The sequence below is a fragment of the Acipenser ruthenus genome, chromosome 4, assembly GCF_902713425.1.
Source record: "Acipenser ruthenus chromosome 4, fAciRut3.2 maternal haplotype, whole genome shotgun sequence".
NCBI lineage: Eukaryota > Metazoa > Chordata > Actinopteri > Acipenseriformes > Acipenseridae > Acipenser > Acipenser ruthenus.
The window spans coordinates 13,077,280-13,101,261 of NC_081192.1; the positions used below are offsets into that span (position 1 = coordinate 13,077,280).

General features: G+C 37.6%; 1 protein-coding gene across 3 annotated transcripts in view; it reads right to left on the reverse strand.

The window, feature by feature from the left end:
- Positions 1-2,875: 2,875 nt before the first annotated feature.
- The window catches only part of LOC117400716 (lethal(3)malignant brain tumor-like protein 3), a 103,996-nt gene continuing 82,889 nt past the window's right edge, over positions 2,876-23,982 (reverse strand). For all 3 annotated transcript variants that reach the window (XM_059022022.1, XM_059022020.1, XM_059022023.1), the window contains 3 exons: positions 11,399-11,568; positions 5,735-5,797; positions 2,876-4,713 (listed from right to left, as the gene is read on the reverse strand). In XM_059022022.1, the coding sequence (XP_058878005.1) occupies positions 4,546-4,713; positions 5,735-5,797; positions 11,399-11,568 (401 nt within the window). In that variant the 3' untranslated portion in view covers positions 2,876-4,545. The remainder of the gene's footprint in view (positions 4,714-5,734; positions 5,798-11,398; positions 11,569-23,982) is intronic.

A 23,982-nucleotide genomic window follows, 5' to 3' on the forward strand; every position in this document is an offset into this window, starting at 1 on the left:
TCATTGTGTTCATTGCCTGTTTGCTCTGGTCTACATTTATTAAAGTGAACTAAGATTACAGTAGGCCTACCTGCTATGGCAAGCCAAATGATCATTTAGAGTTATTATTATTTGTTTATTTAGCAGACACCTTTATCCAAGGCGACTTACAGAGACTAGGGTGTGTGAACGATGCATCAGCTGCAGAGTCACTTACAACTATGTCTCACCTGACAGACGGAGCACAAGGAGGTTAAGTGACTTGCTCAGGGTCACACAATGAGTCAGTGGCTGAGGTGGGATTTGAACCAGGGACCTCCTAGATACAAGCCCTTTTCTTTAACCACTGGACCACACAGCCTCCTATCTTGAATTGCATTTTAAATATTTATAGATATCTGTAAATCGTTTGTGGATATCTAAATGAATAGGAGATATCTGTAAATAAACCATTTTGAAGATATCTTAATTTAATTTCGAGATATCTAAAAATGAAATAAAGGTATCTCATATTGCTTTACAGATATCTTTTTAAATAATGTTTTGCTAGCGGTACTAGAGGTATCACGAAATAACTTTCCATTCATTTAGAGATATGTAAATCATTTTAAGATACCTTGAAATAACTTCCTGTTCATTTAGAGATATCTCAAAATAACTTCCTGTTCATTTAGATATCTCTAAATGAACAGGAAGTAATTTCAAGATATCTCTAAATGACTTCCTGTGAAAATGCTCTATGTTTTGAACGGACTTCCTGTCCATTTAGCGAGATCTCTAAATGAACAGGAAGTTATTTTGAGATATCTTAAAATGATTTAGACAGTTCTCTAAATGAGCACGGCGCTCATTTCCTCTTTTGCCTCTCACATCAGGTAGGTAAAGTAAGTATACTAACCTCTCCAGTTGCTGTGATTGAGTCTGTGAAAAAGCTCTCACTCAAGTTTTTCTGGAGTTCCCCGGCAATATTTATATTGCCGGAAGTTGGCTTGCCACTTCCCCGGAATCAGAAACTTGAGCTATAAACACTGTGCAACGGCGCTTTGTTTGAAATAATTTCTCTTTTCAACAGCTTGCATCGCTTGGCGATTGCAGTCTGCTTTTCTAACCCCACAGCATCTGCTGTTGTGTGTGTCTTTTCTCCTGCTATTGCAGCTAAAAAAAAAAAAAAGAGACGCGTGATTCCTCCACTGGGCCCCGCTGTTCAGTCGACTCCTGATTGTCTCGGCCCACCCACTCGGTGCGCTTGACTAAAATAAAAATAACGTTTTTCACAGTTCCCCCCACAGCTTGCTGTTGTGTGTGTGTGTGTATATGTGTATGTGTGTGTTTTTTCTTTACTGCTCTTGCAGTTAAAAAAAAATAAATAAAAGGAAACACAAGCAGTACATTCTCTACTACCTCAGCTCTTCAGCCTCTGCTCCACCCCGGCGTACGCTATATGCTGCCCTGGTTGTGTGTGACTGCATGCGGTTCAAATCGTTGCCCGTGCTGCACCTTGGTTGTGTAACTACACACGGTTGAGGCTAAGCACCTGCCCAGTACCTTGGTGCTTCGACGCCCTCGGTGCTTAGACACTCCGTGCCTCAGTGCTTCAGTGCCCTTGGTGCACATGCCCTCGGTCCTGAGATGCTCCGTGCCTTGGTGCTTCAGCACCCCAGCACATCCCTGGTGCCCTTGGTGCATGTACCCTCAGTTCTCGCTCCTGCAAGGCGATGCTTCCTGCACAGGACAAGCACCTCCTCTGTGTCCGTTGCCTGGCCATGCAGTACCCCTCCTGTGCCCGAGTGGCCCAGGACGCTCTTATATGCATTCCTGCCAATACCGTTGCTTCCGGCCTTCTTAGAGAAGGTCCGGAGAGAGAAGGCGACAGTTCTCCTGGTGACCTCAAGATGGCCCAGGTGAATCTGGTTTTCAAACCTTTGCCAGCTACTGCAAAGCCAACCCTAGGAGATCCTGCTACGCCTGGATCTCCTCAGTCAGACAAAAGGCACTCTCTGGCACTCAGAATCGGGCAGACTCCAACTATGGGTCTGACCCCTGAACGGGACCATCTGTCCATCTTAGGGGTCTCAGACGCAGTATTTAGTACACTGCAGAACACTAGGGCCTCCTCCACAAGGTTGTTGTATGCATACAAATGGAGGTATTTTCAGACAGAAAACAACCAATGAACAACACAGAAATAGTACATAATAGTACATATAATGCTATATTTTTGGACCCTGCTACTTACTCGAGAGCCACTGCTAGAAAAAGTCAGACTATTCTTTACAGAGAAAGCATTGTACATTCAGAGATGTTTGACTGAGGTATAGACATTTTATTTCAGCCCCAATACTAAGATTTTTCTTTGTTACAGATAATACAACGCTACCTGAACGTTCTGCATTACATGCACATTTTACAGGGGTCTCAAAAGCCATGTATCATAGGCATAATTGTTAATATCGGTGGTGTCTCTATTTCAGGGAATGAGTAAAGAATTCAGATTATCTTAACGTGTGGTGTGGCTAGTCAATCGGGCGTGGCTGTCTTATTTAATATAAGGACATTACCTAGGTTGCAAGACTTAAGACAATCAGATTAAAGATGTTTTTATATGTAAAAATACAATAATTCTGCATTAATTAAAGTCAAAATAGATTTCAAACCTCAGCAATGTGAACAGTAATGCATTTCAAGAATAAAACTAAAATATAAATAGGCATAATTACAGAGAGTGTCTTTTTTGATCACAGGGAATACCTAATAAATATAATTTGTATGTTGTTTCTTAAATACACTTGTACAGTAGTAACCCAGGATTGAACACACTGAGACAAGCCTTTTGATAATCTTTCCTTTTTTTTAATACTGTACCCATTTGTTGCATAAGCACAGAGAAACAGACATATAATTTAAGCTTTTTCTTTATTCTATTAAAGATACAAAAAATATCAACAATACTCCTTTATTAAGATTTCCAAGACTTCATTCTTACAATAAACAAAGACTAAATAAAAATCCAGCTATGTCCACTACTGTATGTAAGTTCGTTCAAGTGATATTAAAATAAAGTGTAAAGCATCATGTGAATGAATATTGGCTTTGTAAATAAATGCTTTTTTTTTGCTGTTTATTCTAACTATTCCATACATTAAGTGTAATTAAATGTTATGTAAAAGGTGTAAAATATAAAAATGCTGTAGTTTACAAATATGTACAATATATTTTATCCACTGAATATGTTTAAAGACATCTGTTCTAGTTTATAACATGCCCTGTATGTTGTAACCTACATTCCACATTATTCAAACTGCATGTGATTTAACATTAAGTATCCACACTTTATTTCTACATATTACTAAATTGACTTGCTTTTAATAAGCCCCCACTAAGGAATACAGTAACTCAAAATAACAGGTAGTGTTCCGTACATGTGTCCAAATATATTAAACAAAAGTTACCTTTTAAAACTTTGACAGCATTGTTGTTTTACAGATTTCACAATTTGAGATGTAAACTTAACTGGATTGCAAAGTCTTTAAGAAATATACATCTTTATTTGTTTTATCATGTGTAATACATGTACAGTAATGCATCTTTGCTTAGTAGAAACACTAGAAAATCGCTGTTAATGAAAACTGCATTATAGCACACGAAGGAGCAATGATGACAGTTCTTTCAATGATTTATTTATTTCTAAATTGCAGTACTTCGTAAATTATGTGCAATGACAATCAGGATTAAACTGAAGTTCAGACAAATACAAACCTTAGAAAAAGCAAGTAAAAAAAAAAAATCAATGTCACACCTTGGAACAGCTAAAATTGTTAAAGGAGAGTGAGATTGATTGCACTTTGAAAGCCTGAAGTGCTTTAATGAACTCATAGCAATATAAATGCAATTTTTCACAGCTCAACAACTACACCTTGCACCTATTCAAAATAAATACTCTCTTCTAGCTGCTTGTATGTAATATTAAGATACTATAAAATACATTCTCTGTTAAAATGAGAATATATTATTTTTTCCTTCATTGTCACAAACACGTATAAATTCACAACTGCTTACAATAAATACAATGCATCTTTAACTAGACTTCAATCGTGGATGTATTTATTTCACAAAATAGCAAAAACGAATCCACAATGGATTTAAATGAACTTTTGACTGATTTTTGTTTACCTTGTGTTGTTTCTTTATATGGTTAACACCGGTATGGTGCTACAATACAATGCTTTAGGTTTGTTGATTGTCAGTTCTTTACGTAACTCTGTAAAAAATTCACTTAAGCAAATACAATCTATAAATAATGCATGTTCTGTGCAGTTTATTAAGCCATTACATCCCAGTAGCATTAAAGCCAAAAGACAGGAGGCTGTGCCCAGTGTCTTTAGTAGTGTAAATTACACTACACAAGAAATATTAATAGTAGAATCCATGATTATCCTTTGCCAATGACAGCTTGTGCAGCCATTGCAAAAACACATGTTTCCTTGGTCCCTTTAATAGTACTAATACATCAAAGCCGAATGCACAGAATACAGTGTGGCTGCTTGGGTGGCTGAGTGTTGATTTACTTCATGTATCCAGCTCAATATTTCCTGATTCTGTGTCTTTGCTCATGTCTTCAGCATTCTTGAACATCAGAATGGAATTGTAGATCTTCAGAGCTGGGCCCAATTTGACGCTCATTATCTTTACGATGTCCACTTGACTGAGCAGTAAGAAAGCTTTTCCATCAATTTGCTGTAAAATAATATGGAAAGCCATTACTGTATTCTGAAGCTTCATTTGTACAGTTGCAAAATGCCAGTGAAAAAAATAACTACAACATACCAAGCTGACCAATATCTGATGTTACAGAATACATTATTTGTAGTTCTATCTATATTTTTGTGTTGTTATTAAAACATACAGGAAAGCAATTTTTTTTTTAAATTAACCAATGGCCAAATGTTTTTAATAAAAATTCACAGAACTAAAAGCCACTTTACAATGGTGTCCTGCAAGTACAGTATAGTATAATAAAAAATAAACTAAAAAGCAGACCTAGTGTCTGTAATAAGCTGTGCGCACATGTACAGTTTTTTTTTTTATTAAATCCTGTTGCTATAAACCTTTTTATGTTAATAGAAACTGGATTATTTGCAACACTATTTATGTTTTTAAACATTAAACTGTTAATTTAAAATAAAAAAAAACCTTACTGTTTCACATAATGCAACTTTCTCCTTCATTAAAATACAGTTGAAGCCATTCATATGATTCATATGAACAATCAATAGCAAAAGTTATTTTCACTTATCATAATTAATAAACTAATAAACACATTTTAACAGAATTGGGATTAAGATTAAGGTTTCTTGTATTAAGAGGGCACTTTAGAGAGTTTTAGCTGCATCCTGGGTTTTTTTTTGACCAATATTGTGTGTTTTTGCAGATTTGCTAAACTACTACTTATTTTGTAGTACAACTCCAGGTTCTATCACTGTAGCCTCTTGCCATATATCAAAAGAAACACAATCTGGAAATTTTCCACAACATATTCACACTTAATTGGTTTTTAAGCTATTGTGGAATGTACTGCATTCCCTGCAGTTGTAATGTTTGACACATACAAATTAATTCTCCAGTCTGTACTGAAGGCTATACTGCACCTGTTCTACTAAATTAACTACACATTTGTAGAAGGGACATAAAACTCATTACTTCACTTTCCCATCCCTGCAACAATTGGGAGTCTCCAAGCAATTCTGAATCTGCTTACCTCTTCCTTGAATTGCTTAGCTTGCTCCTCACATCCAGGGAGAGAATGCACAAAGCTAGCCACCTAGATAAAATGATAGAATCTCATTATTATTTATATAAAAAGCAACAGTTTAATTGCGCACATCCTTTACACTGTGTGCTCTTAATGCAAAAATAAATATATAAATAAAAAATCCATACACTGTTACAGGGACATAAATTATTTAAATAATTAATATAGTAAATTACCGTCTACCATATAATTAACTATCAGCAACAGACTCAAATCAGCAACATTCTGACACAGTGCTGTATCTGTAGCTAGAGGGGACTAAAATATAAATATACCCAATTGGGATACTGTTATAATGTATAACTTAAATAAGCTGTACCAAGTGCCATGGTTGGTCTAAAACTAGCCCAGGGTAATTTCCACCATGACATTAAGTATTCACAGGCTTAAAGAATTATTTTCACAAAACCCAATTCAATGGCCCAAAGGAAAAAATAACACTATGCTTAAGTTACAGGACCTGTTTTCAGTAAATACCCTTCCTTGAGGCAACCATTTACTGGTAAAACAAAGGGGAACTGCTTTGCTTTGAGACTCCTTCTCAAACAACCTTGTTTTGTGTTGCTGTTGTAAACACAGCATCAGCCAGATTAAAGAGGGGTTGCTGATCAGGTATGCATTCCCAACTCAAACCAGCAGCAGTGTTACAGAGCTTACCTAGGATCTTTCACTGTGGAATGAAGAGTGGCACATGAAGGATGCAATATTTGTAAGTGGACCAGCAAAGGAGATTGCTGGTTTTTGAAAAAATAAATAAAAATAACAATAATCAACTAAGTTATTATTGCCAATTTTAAATACAAGTAGCCATGCAGTAAACCACCACTTTTAAATAAATTGTTTTCCAAAAGCACCCTAATGAATTATACTTGAAATTTCAGAATACTCATATAAAATGTGGAATGCAGTACCATTACTGGAACACCTACAAAGCAAATCAAATATAATAATAGATTTAAGTGCCATTAGTACAGCAAAACTTTGTCTGTTCAGTAGTAGGAAGCACTTACAGATTTAATATTTAGTAAAGATAGGATCAAGTGCCATATCCAATAAAAAAAAACAGCTAAAAGAGTACATTAAGGACTTCAAACATAACCAGATAGATTGCTTGTGATGTCAGCATTTACGTCAAATACAGGGGTGTTTTTTTTTAAGGCTGTGAAGGGTGCCTGTTAGATTAAATGCACTTTCCTTCTGCAATTTCTGAATGTACACCACAAAGTTTCAATAATGCAGTGGCTTTCTTACCAGCATAAAAGCAAATTGTTGCAGAAGCTAATGAATGTATTTAAGCTGCAAGCTAAATCTCTATGTCTTTGTAAGGAACTTCCCCATTACCTGAAGATTGCTTGTTTTTACACCATTTGAATTTGAAGTTAACAAGCCTCTTCTATACCCCATTTACACTGGCCACTTTTATGCTGGCTTTGAGGCGGCTTAGCTCTAAAGACAGCTTTCTTTCGTAGCGTAAACCCAGCCGTCCTAGTCAAAGTAGTCACAAACGTGGCCTACTTGAGAGTAGGCTTAGAGACAGCTTAGCTCTCTTTCTTACTGGAGCATCAGACCCTGAGTTGGCTCACGCATGTTGTCACTCAACCAGCTCCTTGGTATAAGTTCTTGTTGAAAACACAAACACCCTTTGAATTTTTTTTTTGTCTTCACATACAGCATTTATGCAGCATAAGGTCTGTTAAATCTATGCCAAACTGATGCATTTTTTTTTAATACAAGGAGTGCAATTTGTTTTTCTAGAGGAATATGTTCTTGTTCACTACCGGACTGAATTCCTTTAGGGAAGTTCAGGTGGAAATATGAAGTGAAATGTTCTCAAGAATGGTGTTTCTCTTGATATCTAAGAAATGTGTGCAATCTTTGAGTTGCTGCTATTAGGATTGTATCAAAGTGAATGACTTGAAAATGAAGATACCGTTTTTATATATTACAGATACATACAAGACAATCCATTTACAAAACAGAATAATCAGGTGAGGAACTGATGTTGGAAAATAGAGATTTTCCATACAAGTGGATTTTCTTGTCTTGATCATTTCAAATGTGGAAATAAAATTAAGCAGAATAAATAATCTGTTTTGATATGTGTGGCAGGGCGGAAGCCCGCTGTGTAAATAGTGTGTGTGTGCGTGTGTGGCATTGTTAAATAGTGTGTGTGTGTGGTATTGTTTCATAAACATTTATTATTTAAGTTTGGCAGGGATGGGGTTAATTCCATCCCTGCCAGAATCTAAGTGGGGAATGTGGCTGGGATGTTAAATGAATAATTGATGACCAATCAAACCACAGCTGCACGGTACATAAAGAAGCCAAAGCCTTTGTTTAGTTGGAGGAGTTTGAAGAGAGTTTGAAGGTGCTGCCCAGTCTGGACAATAAGGATTTGTTTTGTTTAACTGCTTTATTTTGGTGTTTGCTTGTTTTTGTAAAATAAATGTACGTATTTCTGCTTTAACTGCAGCACTCCATCTCTGAGTCTCAGTCCTGCTGGTAACAGCTTGGGCCGTGAAGCTATCCTGCCACAGTATGCCAAACTGCAGAGTCACTTACAATAACGTCTCCCCCGAAAGACGGAGCATAAGGTGGTTAATTGACTTGTTCAGGGTCACACAATGAGTCAGTGAGTGAGCTGGGATTCGAACTGGGTACCTCCTGGTTACAAGCCCTTTGCTTTAACCACTGGACCACACAGTAACAGCTATCATTGTCCAACCAGGCAAAACACATGTAAATGTTCCCTTTTAAAGGATATATAATATATACAGTTATTCAGTTTAACACTTGTCTATGTGAAAGTTTTGTAGAGTAAATCAGAGAGAAAATAAATAAATAAAGGATACATGATGGTCCTAAGTGGGTAAAACAACAACAATCAGAGTGAATGAAGACATATCTTTATCCCAGGAACTGATTACACCATTGTGCTTTCCGTTTATCCAAGTAATTAACCATTTCTTTCTTTGAAAGTGTTCAACCTGGCTGTCGATATCAAAGAAACATTTTAGGAGGTGCACTTGGCCAGTGTTCTGTTTACTATAACAGGTGAAAGGCAGCTCGGCTGGAGAATTATTCTGAAATGCGTTTTCACACACCGGAACTGACCATTGAAATATGGCCAATCAACAACTATTCGCTTAAGACAAAAAATAAAAAAATCAACCTTTGTTATTAAAAGTCCTAGGAGGGGTGGAATATAAGAGCTTTAGCAGAGATGGTAAAATACCAAGGACAGAGGTGAATGCAGAGATGAGAGCATGCTCATTGAGTTTAATGACATAGAAAGGTGGCTCAGGGGATTATTTCACTAGAACATGAAGCCTTTCACAAATTTGGCTGCAGCCCAGTTCGGAGATCAAATTACTGTTGAGTCCTTAGCGAGATTAGATTTAGCGGTTTCTGCTTTTTCCCCTAACATACAGGTTTCTACATTCTGTATTAAATAACATTAGGGCAGCAGTGTGGAGTAGTGGTTAGAGCTCTGGACTCTTGACCGGAGGGTTGTGGGTTCAATCCCCAGTGGGGGACACTGCTGTTGTACCCTTGAGCAAGGTACTTTACCTAGATTGCTCCAGTAAAAACCCAACTGTAAAAATGGGTAATTGTATGTAAAATAATGTGATATCTGTATAATGTGAAATAATGTATAATGTGATATCTTGTAACAATTGTAAGTTGCCCTGGATAAGGGCGTCTGCTAAGAAATAAATAATAATAACATGAACACCTAGTATACAGCTTGTCTAGACAGTAGCGGTGTATAAGCCCCCCCCCCCCCCCCCCCGACTTTTTGAGACAACAATTTCTGGAAAAAGCCTATAGGTCACACCGATGTATAAGTTGCTCCCCCCTTTTTAGGACCCCCTAAAAATACCTACAAAATAGACTTATACAAAAGGTTTTTATAGTATATACAGTACTGTGCAAAAGTTTTAGGCAGGTGTGAAAAAATGCTGTAAAGTAAGAATGCTTTCAAAAATAGACCTGTTAATAGATTATATTTATCAATTAACTAAATGCAAAGTGAGTGAACAGAAGAAAAATCTAAATCAAATCCATATTTGGTGTGACCACCCTTTGCCTTCAAAACAGCATCAATTCTTCTAGGTACCCTTGCACAAAGTCAGGGATTTTGTAGGCATATAGTCAGGTGTATGATTAAACAATTATACCAAACAGGTGCTAATGATCATCAATTCAATATGTAGGTTGAAACACAATCATTAACTGAAACAGAAACAGCTGTGTAGGAGGACTAAAACTGGGTGAGGAACAGCCAAACTCAGCTAACAAGGTGAGGTTGCTGAAGACAGTTTACTGTCAAAAGTCATACACCATGGCAAGACTGAGCACAGCAACAAGACACAAGGTAGTTATACTGCATCAGCAAGGTCTCTCCCAGGCAGAAACTTCAAGGCAGACAGGGGTTTCCAAATGTGCTGTCCAAGCTCTTTTGAAGAAGCACAAAGAAACGGGCAACGTTGAGGACCGTAGACACAGTGGTCGGCCAAGGAAACTTACTGCAGCAGATGAAAGACACATCATGCTTACTTCCCTTCACAATCGGAAGATGTCCAGCAGTGCCATCAGCTCAGAATTGGCAGAAAACAGTGGGACCCTGGTACACCCATCTACTGTCCGGAGAAGTCTGGTCAGAAGTGGCCTTCATGGAAGACTTGCGGCCAAAAAGCCATACCTCCGACGTGGAAACAAGGCCAAGCGACTCAACTATGCACGAAAACACAGGAACTGGGGTGCAGAAAAATGGCAGCAGGTGCTCTGGACTGATGAGTCAAAATTTGAAATATTTGGCTGTAGCAGAAGGCAGTTTGTTCGCTGAAGGGCTGGAGAGCGGTACACGAATGAGGCACACGTCTGCAGGCAACAGTGAAGCATGGTGGAGGTTCCTTGCAAGTTTGGGGCTGCATTTCTGCAAATGGAGTTGGGGATTTGGTCAGAATTAATGGTCTCCTCAATGCTGAGAAGTACAGGCAGATACTTATCCATCATGCAATACCATCAGGGAGGCATCTGATTGGCCCCAAATTTATTCTGCAGCATGACAACGACCCCAAACATACAGCGAAAGTCATTAAGAACTATCTTCAGCGTAAAGAAGAACAAGGAGTCCTGGAAGTGATGGTATGGCCCCCACAGAGCCCTGATCTCAACATCATCGAGTCTGTCTGGGATTACATGAAGAGAGAGAAGCAACTGAGGCTGCCTAAATCCACAGAACAACTGTGGTTAGTTCTCCAAGATGTTTGGGCCAACCTACCTGCCGAGTTCCTTCAAAAACTGTGTGCAAGTGTACCTAGAAGAACTGATTCTGTTTTGAAGGCAAAGGGTGGTCACACCAAATATTGATTTGATGTAGATTTTTCTTCTGTTCACTCACTTTGCATTTTGTTAATTGATAAATCTAAACTATTAACATGTCTATTTTTGAAAGCATTCTTACTTTACAGCATTTTTTCACACCTGCCTAAAACTTTTGCACAGTACTGTATATATATATATATATATATATATATATATATATATATATATGTTTTTAAGTCTACCTTTGTCATACATAACACTGCAATTAAAAAGTCTTACCTCATCGGCAGTCCAGTGTGCAACGCGGCTGGCTTGTACCCCTGCCACTCCAGGCAGCAGTTTGCAGTGCTGCTCCCAGCAAAGCGGGAGGTCGCGATTGGGTTGAGTAGACATGGCTGACAGGAAGACAGACTGGTGAAGAGCCTGCTGCATGTTGTCAACACTGTAGTCTGCAAGAGAAAATAATGGCTGCTGGTTAACTGCATGAAATGGCAATTCATATCCCAATATAGTGATAATAGTTACCTATAATGTCAAGAGTACATAAATCAGAAAAAGCAGATGTTCCCAAACTCAGCTGAAGCATGAATGTCAAAATGGCTGAACTGTAGACCATAAAAGGCCACAGCCCATGTACATATCAACATTCTTAATAATTCAGCATGATTTTTGGGTCCCGACCAAATCCCTATTGAAATGAATGGTCTGATACACCATACACAAAACAAAAACAAAAGAGAGATCTTGTATATACTCGCATGTCCCGCTGCACCATTCTGAATTGTGCAGCTGTTGAACAAGCAAATAAATGTCTAAACATCCACTCAACGAAAAGAAAATGTGCGCTTCTCAAAAAACTAAACGTTTCTTTCAACACCAACATTAGATTATGTTTAAAATACTGTATTCGGTTTCTATCAACATATACACTAGAGAGTAGAAAGTGCTAAGGGAATGCTGAATAAAGGCATTAAAATTATTATTATTGAAGAATCAGACGGCCTTCCTGAAAGTGTAAAATCTGCTGCCAGGAGGCTGTCATTTAAATAAATAACAGAATGCGACACAGGACCTAACAGAACACCTGACCCAGCCAGGTCTAAGAGGAATTCAAGAGCTCCCAGCAGCACACCCATCAAGGGCATCCTTCAGACCTTTTTATTGGCTAACATACAAGTGGTAAACTGCCAAATTAAACAAACATAGTACCCGCACACTTATGCTCCAGAGTGTTTATATTTTATTATATCCAAGATCAACGTTTCAATCTTCATCAGGACAAAGAACATAACAAACACCACAGTATATATATATATTAGTTAAATAATTATAGTCAATAACCAAGAGATGAGTAAAAGATAATAGCACCAATTAACAAATTCCTCACAAAAAGCCAATTACATCGTAGCCAATTACGGAAAACATCAAATTGGGTATCTAAATTAGCAAATCATCTCCACATACATCAAACATATTGTGTAAAGACATTATAACGAGCATATATGTTTAAAAAAATAAGTCTACACAATTATACTTATATAGCAACAATTGTTACAAAAAAACCACATATTATTATTATTTATTTATAAGCACATACACAATCCAAAAATTGTTAAGTACATGATGATTGTTCTGGGTTAATAAAATATTTTTTTATTTTATTTTTATTTTGTATTTTTCTAACTCAATTCAAATACCAAACACAGCACCTGGTGTTTTTATGGGCTATTTTGATGCTCAAAGATGTGTTCAAACCACGACTCAAAAGCTTCAGTGCACTGCATTGTGAACATGGCACAGTGATGTGACATGAAAGCGTTGGTTTCTGCAATTGTCACCTATATCTACACATGAGGCAAAGTCATTTGCACGCAGATATACAAATATCATGGATGAAGAGAATAATTCCAACACAAATTTCACAATACAATGGTACCTGTTATGAGCCGTTATTGTTAGACTGCAGTAGTCTAAGCTCTTCAGGCAATGGGAGTGATGATTCAAACGAGGATCGGCACCAGTTAATTTTAGCAACAGTCTATGGATAAACCCACCCACAATTCTCTAAGTGATTGGTTGCAAATATGAACGTTGACTGTTCAGTAATTCTCCAGATTTGCACGGCGCTGTACAGTACTTTTTAATGCTGCTGGTCATTCAATCTTTCCTTTAGTCACATCAAGTGTCTTTGTAATGTAATAAGTTAGATATGGTAGTAACATAGCAGGCTGCATGAAAATACAATATTCAGCACGGACAATCCATCATGGATGAGATTCATTGATTGCAATTGCAGATGGTTTAGTGAACTGTGATGGGCGCTCAGGGCCTGAGTGAATAATAAATTTGGCTGGAGGCCTCGTCCGTGGATGCGCAAAGGCTAGCTGCGTGAGGCTGGCTGGAAAAACGTGAACAGTTACATGCATCCCAGTGCCGCAGCTAGGAAGTGGCTATGAGCCACCTCCCCCCAAAAGACAAGGCCGCCAAACCATGAATGGAAAAATAATAATGAATGATTAACACACCTACCCCCCAAAATACTGAAAAATTAATGAAAATGAAGCAGCTGAGACACGGCCTGTCCCCCAGAGCATGACTGCGCTGGGGGAGAGAGCCCAGCCTCTCCAGCCTGACCACACACCCCACAGAACTAAATACGAACCGCTCAGCACACAGGTAAGGAAAAAAACCCTATTCACATATTTTTATATTTTTTGGTTAGTGGGAAATCTCAGGGAATCCGTGGCTGAGGGTAGCCCTTCCTCCAGGCTCGAAAGCGACATGAGGGAATAACACATGGAGCCTTTATGTGCTTGCTGATGACGTGTTGGTTAGGGACGAAATGAACGTCCCAAGAAAGGTTCTGGGGACACTAGGACCAGTATTCCAAAAGTGGGGCTGTCCTGTCCAAAACAGGATGTCTTGTCTCCTTGCAAATTAGAAACCTTCAGATAGTATTTATAGTACAGCAACTTTTATTTGTAAATCAGCACCATTTCTTTTTTAAACTCTACAGAGAATCTGTTTCACTGCCAATAATTAGAAAGAAGGAAAAGGTTAAACCACACTGACATTTACACATTTCTCAAGCAATTCTGGGCCAGTCAGATATCAATCAGCACCTATCAATCTAATTCTTTCTTTTGCAGTAGAACTGGCCTTTGCCTCATGACACATCAGCTATTTTCAGTTAGTAAAAAGAACAGGGGGAAAAATTACATTTTCCTCTCGCCTGCAGTGAATTTGCATATTTTTTAAACCCCCAGCTTTTTTTTTTTTTTTTTTTTAAATACAATTCGAAAATACTGCTTAGGTTTACTAGGTATACAATAATAGAGACACACCTCACACAATGTATTGTAAGAAGCAACATTTATTGTTATCTTTGTTTTTAGAAAATCATCAGTCTTCCTGTAATTTATTTTTATTAGTTCTAAGATATTCACATTCAAATAAATGGAAATATAAAACTGTATTTTCTATGGCAGACCTGGGAAACATTGCCTATTGCTCCAGAATATTTCATCGGAGGCCTATTACTTCAGGGGGAAGAATATTCCTACACTAGGTAGATATTTATTTTCAACATGGGTCTACTGAGACGAATGATTTACAAGGACAGACTTCTATCCAATTGTACAGCTGGGAGGACTGGAGCACAATGCGGTCTTTAAAGGTCTACCTACTACATCAGCGAGGAAGAGTCAGACTCTGAATTTTTTTTTTTTTTTTTTTAATCTGCTTACATCATCACATAAAACAGAAGACTTAGAGTTGGAGAATAATCCCAGCCAAGACATTCTGAATTCAGCTACTGTACCTGAAATAAATACGCAGTTAAAAGTGTTGCTTTGGTAAAATATTTCTTGAACCTATTTTCTGGACCCTAATGATGTATAACACCATTTCCAATTGCAAAATACTTGGCAATGATAACACAAACAATAGGGTTTGATTACAGAAACTGCTGGACAGCCAAAAGCATTTATCCTTTGGGACAAGAAAAGGGAATTATTTTTGTCCAGTGAAATAAAGCAACATTGGGCTTTACTACAACAACAGTCTGCTAATACCTGCCTCTAATTCAGCCTTACTAAATATGTGCAGAATAAGTGAAAATATGAGAGACTATGAATGAGAACTAATTTACCAAAGAATACAATTCAGATCCAAAAGGGTGGTCATTATTTTTAAATAAAACATAGATTTTCTTTTTTTTTTTTTTTTTTTTTTAATAGTTTTAACTCAGCTTTTTGTGGAATGTTCCTGGAAATATCAAAGGAACTCTTGCCAAGATTAATTAAAAGAAAATGTTGGCACAGATAAAATTGGGAAAATGAAACCTGTCAGCCAAGCCTCCCTCTTTTCATTTAGAAACTGATAACTAAATGTATGGTCATTGGTCAGTGTTAGTCCTTTAATTATTTATAATTTTCATGGCAGTGGAAGCTGACAATGCTTTTATTGTCACTACCTACAAATTACATGAAAAAAAACCCAGACTCCAAGGCTGAATAAAAAGAAGCCTGTGTTTAAATGTGAAGTGAGTCAGTTCAGCTTTGATCACATGTTGTTGATTATCTAGGTCAGGCCTTCAGAGACAAAGCCTGTAAACTGGAAAACACTATAACAAAGAAATATTATGGGGGAGGGGAGGTGGTCAAACACCTACTTACTGAAAACTGTTTTATTTGTTTTTAAATGTTAAAACTTTAGAATATATGCCAGTGTCCTATATTAACAATTAATACCAATCCATATCCTTCTCTTACATCTCATGATGTTGTATGTGATAACTCTACACGTTATGGGTAAAAGAAAATGCAGTATATGACTCAGGAATGAAAAACACATTCCCTTTACAAGGATTCACACATGAACCTGTCATTTTACATTACACTGTAACAAATACTGTTGCATTTGGCAAGTTGCCATGACAACATTTCCATTATGCATGCTATACCTTACTGCCTTGGGAGTGCCAAACTAAAAGAAAAACTGCTATAACAGATTGCACAGCTGACTGAATAATTTGCCACACAGAACAATCCATATAAAACATAATTCTGCATTTAGTTTTGGAAACCTTGGAAACCCTGAGAATTGAGGGGAGGGGCACACATCTGTACAATATTGATAATGGATAACTTACATATGCATATCATTAAGCTTTGCAATGGCTGTCTGCTGGAAATCCTGCCATTGGTTGTAGTCATGTTACAGCTCTCCCTCTTTTTAGAAATAACCTTGTATGACCATGGCCTCTTGTTATAATTCAGTCTCTTAACCATGGCTCCCAACTAAACTAATAATGAGGGAGCACTGTTGTTGTAAGGGGCACATCTGCAGAAGTGAATAAAGCCCCTGGCTAGCACAGGGGTTTGGTGCCTGCATCATCTGGTCTGCCTCAAGCTTTTCTATTTTCATCTTTAGACAAGGGTTAGACATGACTTTTATTTTCCTTAATCATACCTATCTCAATCTACCTACAGCACTTATCCATCAAACAATTTATATTTTCTTTGTCCCACAATTTCAAAATGATTTCTCAGTAGGTTTTAAGATCTCTCCCAGTGGCGCATCATATATTGTATCATACTTAATTCCCATGCCACACAGCTATGAAGGCTCTATTTCAAATTGTTCATAATGTTTAGACTGTTTTTTTTATAACCAATGATGCACCTTTTATTATAATGATGTCCTTAGGTTGTCCCCAAGGTATACTAATTAGTTTGGCACATAACTAAAATAACACCAGAGTTTAACATCACACAGTAACCTTATTATGCAATATATCACCCACCTGTCCTCTCACCCTACATACATTTAGCAAGTGTATCTATATTTTAATACCATTATCTTAGAACCCACAGTCATTAACATTATGTGTCATTATATTCCAAAAGCCCTATATCTTCACAATGATTACACCGTGTAACACATTTTTTATTTTTTTTTGGTTCCTAGGTAGTAAGTGTCATTTCCTAATTGCTTATGCCTCAAAAGTATAGAAAATGGCTATTATTCCCCACAAACTTTGCTTTTGTGACCAGGACAGTGATATTTTGAAATTTACCTATTTTCCAGAACATTCCAGATAGATTCAGTGCTGAGTAAACTTGGAGTAACTTCTAGAACTTTCCAGTAATATAAATAGTAGTATAAATACAGGGGCCTTAAGCCCACCAGTTCAGTTTAGTTCCAGCTGCCTAAGTGGATACATATCTGCATTTTTCTGAGATGGCATCAAGGTCATAGGAGACTTAAAAATGGTGGCATTCATGATGGGTCTCCAAGGCGGTTTTACCAAGTTTCCCTGCTATCTTTGCCTTTGGGACAGCAGGGACACCAAGGCGCACTACCACAGGCGGGACTGGCCACAGCGGACCGAGTTCTCTGTGGGGAGGAACAACGTCAAGTGGGAGCCACTGGTGGACCCCCGGAAGGTGCTGATGCCACCACTGCACATCAAATTGGGCCTTATGAAACAATCTGTCAGAGCTCTAGATAAGGAGTCATCAGCCTTCAAGTACCTTCAAGACTTCTTCCCTAAGCTGTCTGAGGCAAAGGTCAAAGCCGGTGTCTTCGTCGGACCACAGATAAAGAAGATCCTGGAGTGCAATGAATTCCCCAAGAAGCTTACTAGTAAGGAGAAAGCAGCTTGGAACAGCTTTGTCGCAGTGGTTCGGGGCTTCCTGGGCAATCACAAGGCCGAAAACTATGTGGAGCTGGTTGAGACTCTGGTGAAGAACTACGGCACAAGGGGCTGTAGGATGTCCCTCAAAGTCCATATCCTTGATGCTCATCTTGATAAATTCAAGGAGAACATGGGAGCGTACTCGGAGGAGCAAGGCGCGCGCTTCCACCAGGATATACTGGACTTTGAAAGCCGCTACCAAGGACAGTATATCGAGAACATGATGGGAGACTACATTTGGGGGCTGATTCGTGAAAGTGATTTACAGTATAATCGTAAATCTCGAAAAACTACTCACTTCTAAATCTTTTGTAGTCATTTTTGTATTACTTTAGTATAAATACATGTTAATTTGGATTCATATGTTGTTTTTTTCTGACTTTATGTGAACGAAAAGACAGAAATTCACCCGTTTTCTCATTGGAAATAGGTAAATGTCAAAATATCACTGTCCTGGTGTGGCAATGCGCCCCGCCCCTGTGTGTATTTGTGTGTTATGTGTTGTATGTTGCGTGTGTTAATGTTGGTGTATAGTCATTGGTACACGGGATATAAACGGGTCTGTGTTTCACGTGTATTTAAAAAGTGTAGATTTGTATTTAGGCACGAGGAGGGCACAAATCACTTCACGTGCTGGTTAAATGTAATATGTGAGCACGGGGTTGCACAGAATTAATTCACGTGCTGGGATTCAAGTGAATAATTAATTAGTAATTGAATCCCAGCACAACAGTATAAATAGGCACATTTTTAGTCACTCGTGGTTAGGTGTTCAGAGAGTGGAGAACGGGTGAGAGAGAAGGAGTAAAAGCGTAATTATAAATATAATAAGTGTATTCTCACCGTGTTTGTTCGTCTCCGTTTCACCTGTGTGTTAGTGTCTAGTCGTTTTGTATGTCTATTTATTTTGGCTACCAGTGCCGTGTCCTGTTTTGTGCTGTTTTCAAACCTTTTATTTGTTAATAAACGCTGAGTGCAGCCATTGCACTCAGCTCATCATCACCACCGTCTCTGTCTGTGTTTGAATTCCTTTCTGGTCTGACGCAACCCACTCTGGCCGTCTTTGTGACACCTGGTCACAAAAGCAAAGTTTGTGGGGAATAATAGCCATTTTCTATACTTTTGAGGCATAAGCAATTAGGAAATAACACTTACTACCCAGGAACAAAAATTGTGTTACATAGTGTTATTGCTAAGGGTCACTTTAATAACCTAAATAATTTGCAGAGGAATGTGCTTCTTGTGTTTGGCTACAAACCCCAGTTAATTACAGACCCTGTAATGTAGCTGGAAAATATATTGTAGGGTTATATACTGCCCAGGAGACTGATATTAAAGTAATGTGTTTGTTGCAAACATAGTAATCTGTGTAACATAGTAACATAGTAACACTTAAATTTAGCTAGAAAAAAGTAAACCTAAGCTTTCAGTCATGTTTTCTATGTTAATATTAAAATAATTAAACAAAACTGCCATACAACATCTGTGCATTTATATATATATATATATATATATATATATATATATATATATATATCAATTTTCTTTCTTTCAAGCGTGATCATTATGTGTTTATTCAGAGACACCACCTTTCTTTCCCTGGTGGAACTCAATGGGTTTATTTCTGTAGTTGCAATCAACTTAGATGTCAACAAGTATGTGCTTTGTCTGAAAGCTTTAAATCCAGAAAAGGTATGTAGAAAAATTAATAGTTTTGATTGCAATAAGTTAAGTCATTAATTGGCAGAAATTGTCTTGTAAACAATTTGTTACTGAAACTCACTTTTAAATGGGCTATTCAGCATAGCCCATTTAATTGATGGAATTCTAAATTCAGCATCAATATAAAATTAAGCCTTGTCTATTGGGGAAACTTCAATAGGGCAGCAGTGTGGAGTAGTGGTTAGGGTACTGGACGCTTGACCGGAGGGTCATGGGTTCAATCCCAGGTGGGGGACACTGCTGCTGTACCCTTGAGCAACGTACTTTACCTAGATTGCTCCAGTAAAAACCCAACTGTATAAATGGGTAATTGTATGTAAAAATAATGTGATATCTTGTAACAATTGTAAGTTGCCCTGGATAAGGGCATCTGCTAAGAAATTATATATATATATATATATATATATATATATATATATATATATATATATATATATAATATATATAGAAATTATATATATATATATATATATATATATATATATATATATATATATATAATTACTATGTTTGCAATATATATATATATATATATATATATATATATATATATATATATATATATATATATATAATTAAAGAACAGATTGCTAATGATTGATTGCGATTTCGTAATATCCTGTTAATATATATATACAGTGGTTTTCAGAAATATTTACCCCCTGCAAAGTTTTCACATTTTGTTGGCACCTGAGCGTACTCCACGACGCTTTCAAATTAGACTTTACATGTAGAACCTACACAAACTACTCCACATTGATAAAGTTAAAAAATGCATACAGAATATAAATAAGTAAGATTTATAGAGAAAAACAGATTAATCTCAGTTGCATAAGTATTCAACCCCTTTGCTACTGCAGCCCTAAATCAGCTCAGGTGCAAATGATTTGTTTGAAAGGTCACAAAATTAGTGAAATGGTTTCACCATGTGTGTACGCAAAGTGGTTTAACTTGTAGATAATTATCCTCAGGTAAATAAAGACTTTCAAGCTGCAACTCAGAGTGATCCAACAAAGCAACCGTGAAGACCAAGGAGCTTTCGAATCAAGTCAGGAATAAAGTGGTAGAGAGGCACAGAGCAGGAGAAGGGTACAAGAACATTTCAAAGGTGCTGATTATCCCTTTCAGCACAGTGAAGTCCATCATTAAGAAGTGGAAGATGCATCATACCACCCAGATCAGGTCGTCCTCCCAAACTGAGCAGGAAACTGGTTCGGGTTGTCACTCTGAAGCCAAAAATGACCTTGAGAGATTTGCAAAGTTCTTTGTCTGAGCTGGGAGTCATTGTTCACACATCAACAATACGCCGGTCCCTACATAAAGCTGGCCTTTATGGACGGGTGGCAAGAAAGAAGCCATTATTCAAAAAGCCTCATCTTAAAGCACGTATGGAGTTTGCGAAAAAGCATGTAGATGATACTGCAGACATGTGGAAAAAGGTTTTGTGATCAGACGAGACAAAAATTGAACTTTTCGGTCTAAATTCCAAGCGTTACGTTTGGCGCAAGCCCAACACTGCACATCACCCAGTCAACACCATCCCAACTGTCAAGCATGGTGGTGGCAGCATCATGTTATGGGGATGCTTCTCTTCAGCAGGGACTGGGAAGCTTGTCTGGATAGAGGGAAGAATGGATGGTGCAAAGTACAGGCGAATCCGTGACGAAAACTTGTTTGAGGCAGCCAAGACTCAACTGGGGAGAAAATTCACATTTCAGCAAGACAATGACCCGAAGCACAAAGCCAAAGCCACACTGGAGTGGTTTAACAAGAAGAGAATTAATATTCTTGAGAGGCCCAGTCAAAGTCCTCACTTGAATTCAATCGAATATTTATGGCGAGACTTGAAGATTGCAGTCCATCGACGATCCCCAACAAACTTATCAGAACTGGAGCAATTTTCCTATGAAGAATGAGCAAAAATTTCACCATCCTACTGTACATTTTCTTTGCAAGTTTTGCTGACATTTAACCTCCTCCTCATATAACAGTGTTCCGTTTAACGACTACAGCTTTGAATAAAAAAAAAGTTTGTTTAAAAAACTGTGCATACATTATTTGTTATTCAACAAAATATGACATTATTGGTAGAGGGTGAATCCTTCTGCAACCCACTGTATCTATATATTCAAACAGTTATCTTATTTACATGTTTTATTCATGCTATTTGATTACTGATTTAATTAAGCTATTATTATAGAAAGACAAATATAAATGTTGATAAATGCTTGCTTTGACTTATAATTGGCATGTCACATTGAAGCGAAGACAGAATAACTAAAACAGAGGTCAGAGAACCACTGGCAAACTCAGACCACAACATGGTCTCATTTGAAGTGCTTTTTAAAACTCCCAAAGTAATGACTAAAGCTAAGGTTTACCATTTTATGAAGGCAAACTATGAAGGAATGAAACAGAGACTAACAGAAGGAGATTCGAGTAAAATAGAGAAAACATCCACGGAAAAAGAATGGCTGTTGTTTTAAAACTGTAGTACTAGAGACACAAAACAATTACATCCCAAAAGTAGACAAATCTAAATCTAAAACAAAATTGCAAAAATGGTTTAATAGATTAATTAAAAAAAAAATATTCAGAGAAAAAGGCACTTACAGAGTGTTTAAAAGGGACCAAAAACAAAGTACACAGAAAGAGTACTTGGAACTGCAAACACAAGTCAAAAAGGAAGTTAGAAAGGCCAAGAGAGAGATAGAAATCAATATTGCTAAGGGGGCTAAAACCAATTCCAAAATATCTTTCCAATATTATAATAGCAAGAGAACATTCAAAGAGGAGGTTAAATGTCGAAGAGATACAAATGGCAAAATCATAGATGAAGAGAAAAATAGCAAATATATTAAATGATTACTTTTCACAAGTTTTTACAAAGGAGGATACGGACAACATGCCCCACATGTCGACCTGTTCCTATCCAGTTTTAAATAACTTTAGCATAACAGAGTGTGATGAAGACAGAAAGGATCAATGTTGTAAATCTCCCTCCTGAACAAAAAGGGCGCTGTGTAAGGATGGTGGTATGCTGCCTCCTAGATGGACCGCATTGACGGTAGGTGGAAAACAGAAGGTAACCATATTAGGGGGAGCGTGTAGTTGCACGTAACTGGAAAGACTCTGTTGCAATCAGCTGTGGGACACCCCTCTACTGGAGAAACCATGGCGACGGGTTGATTTAAGGGAGGGCTTTGTGGGTACAAAGGGGAAGTAGCTACGTCAGTACGCCGCCTTGCGCTGACGTACTGTTTAACTATTTGCTTTTCGTGGTTTGTGTTATTTTCTCATTGCAGAGGAGTGAGCCTGTGGACCTTGGTCTACCACCAGCAGTCACAAGAGCACTTCACTGCACAACACCACACTCACTGGCACCACGCTTCCCAGGACCCTAGCACGCACACTGCTGTCCAGTTTGTTTGTTTTGTTTTGGGTTTGCAAACCCACCATGTGCCCCAATACCATTGCTGGTAAAGGGGCAGACTGCTTTTTGTTATTAAAATACACTGACTATTATTGGGAGAAACACTGCCTGGACATTCCTTTCATTCACTGCATCACTTACACCAAATGACAGAGGCAGAAGTGTTAAAGTGACTAGGAGCTCTTAAAATAAACAAATCCCCTGGGCCAGATGAGATCCTCCCAACAGTACTCAAAGAAATGAAAGAAGTTATTTACAAACCGCTAACCAAGATCATGCAACAGTCTCTTGACACAGGGGTTGTACCGACAGACTGGAGAATTGCAAACGTAACACCGATCCACAAAAAGGGAGGCAAAACCGAACCAGGTAACTATAGACCAATAAGCCTGACTTCTATTATATGTAAACTTATGGAAACTATAATAAGATCCAAAATGGAAAATTCCCTATATGGTAACAGTTGCATGGTTTTAGGAAAGGGAGATCGTGTCTAACTAACCTGCTTGACTTTTTTGAGGATGGAACATCGACAATGGATAACTGCAAAGCATATGACATGGTTTATTTAGATTTCCAGAAAGCTTTTGACAAAGTCCCGCATAAAAGATTAATTCTCAAACTGAACGCAGTAGGAATTAGGGAGTGGTTAACATGTAGAAAACAGAAAGTACTGATTAGAGTAGAAACCTCAAAATGGAGCGAGGTAACCAGTGGAGTACCACAGGGATCAGTATTAGGTCATCTGCTATTCCTAATCTACATTAATGACTGGTATAGTAAGCAAACTTGTTAAATTTGCAGACAACACAAAAAGAGTGGCAAACACTGTTGCAGCAGCAAAGGTCATTCAAAATGATCTAGACAGAATTCAGAACTGGGCAGACATATGTCAAATGACATTTAATAGAGAAAAGTGTAAGGTACTGCACTAAATGCAATAAAAATGTGCATTATAAATACCATATGGGAGATACTGAAATTGAAGAAGGAATCTATGAAAAACAC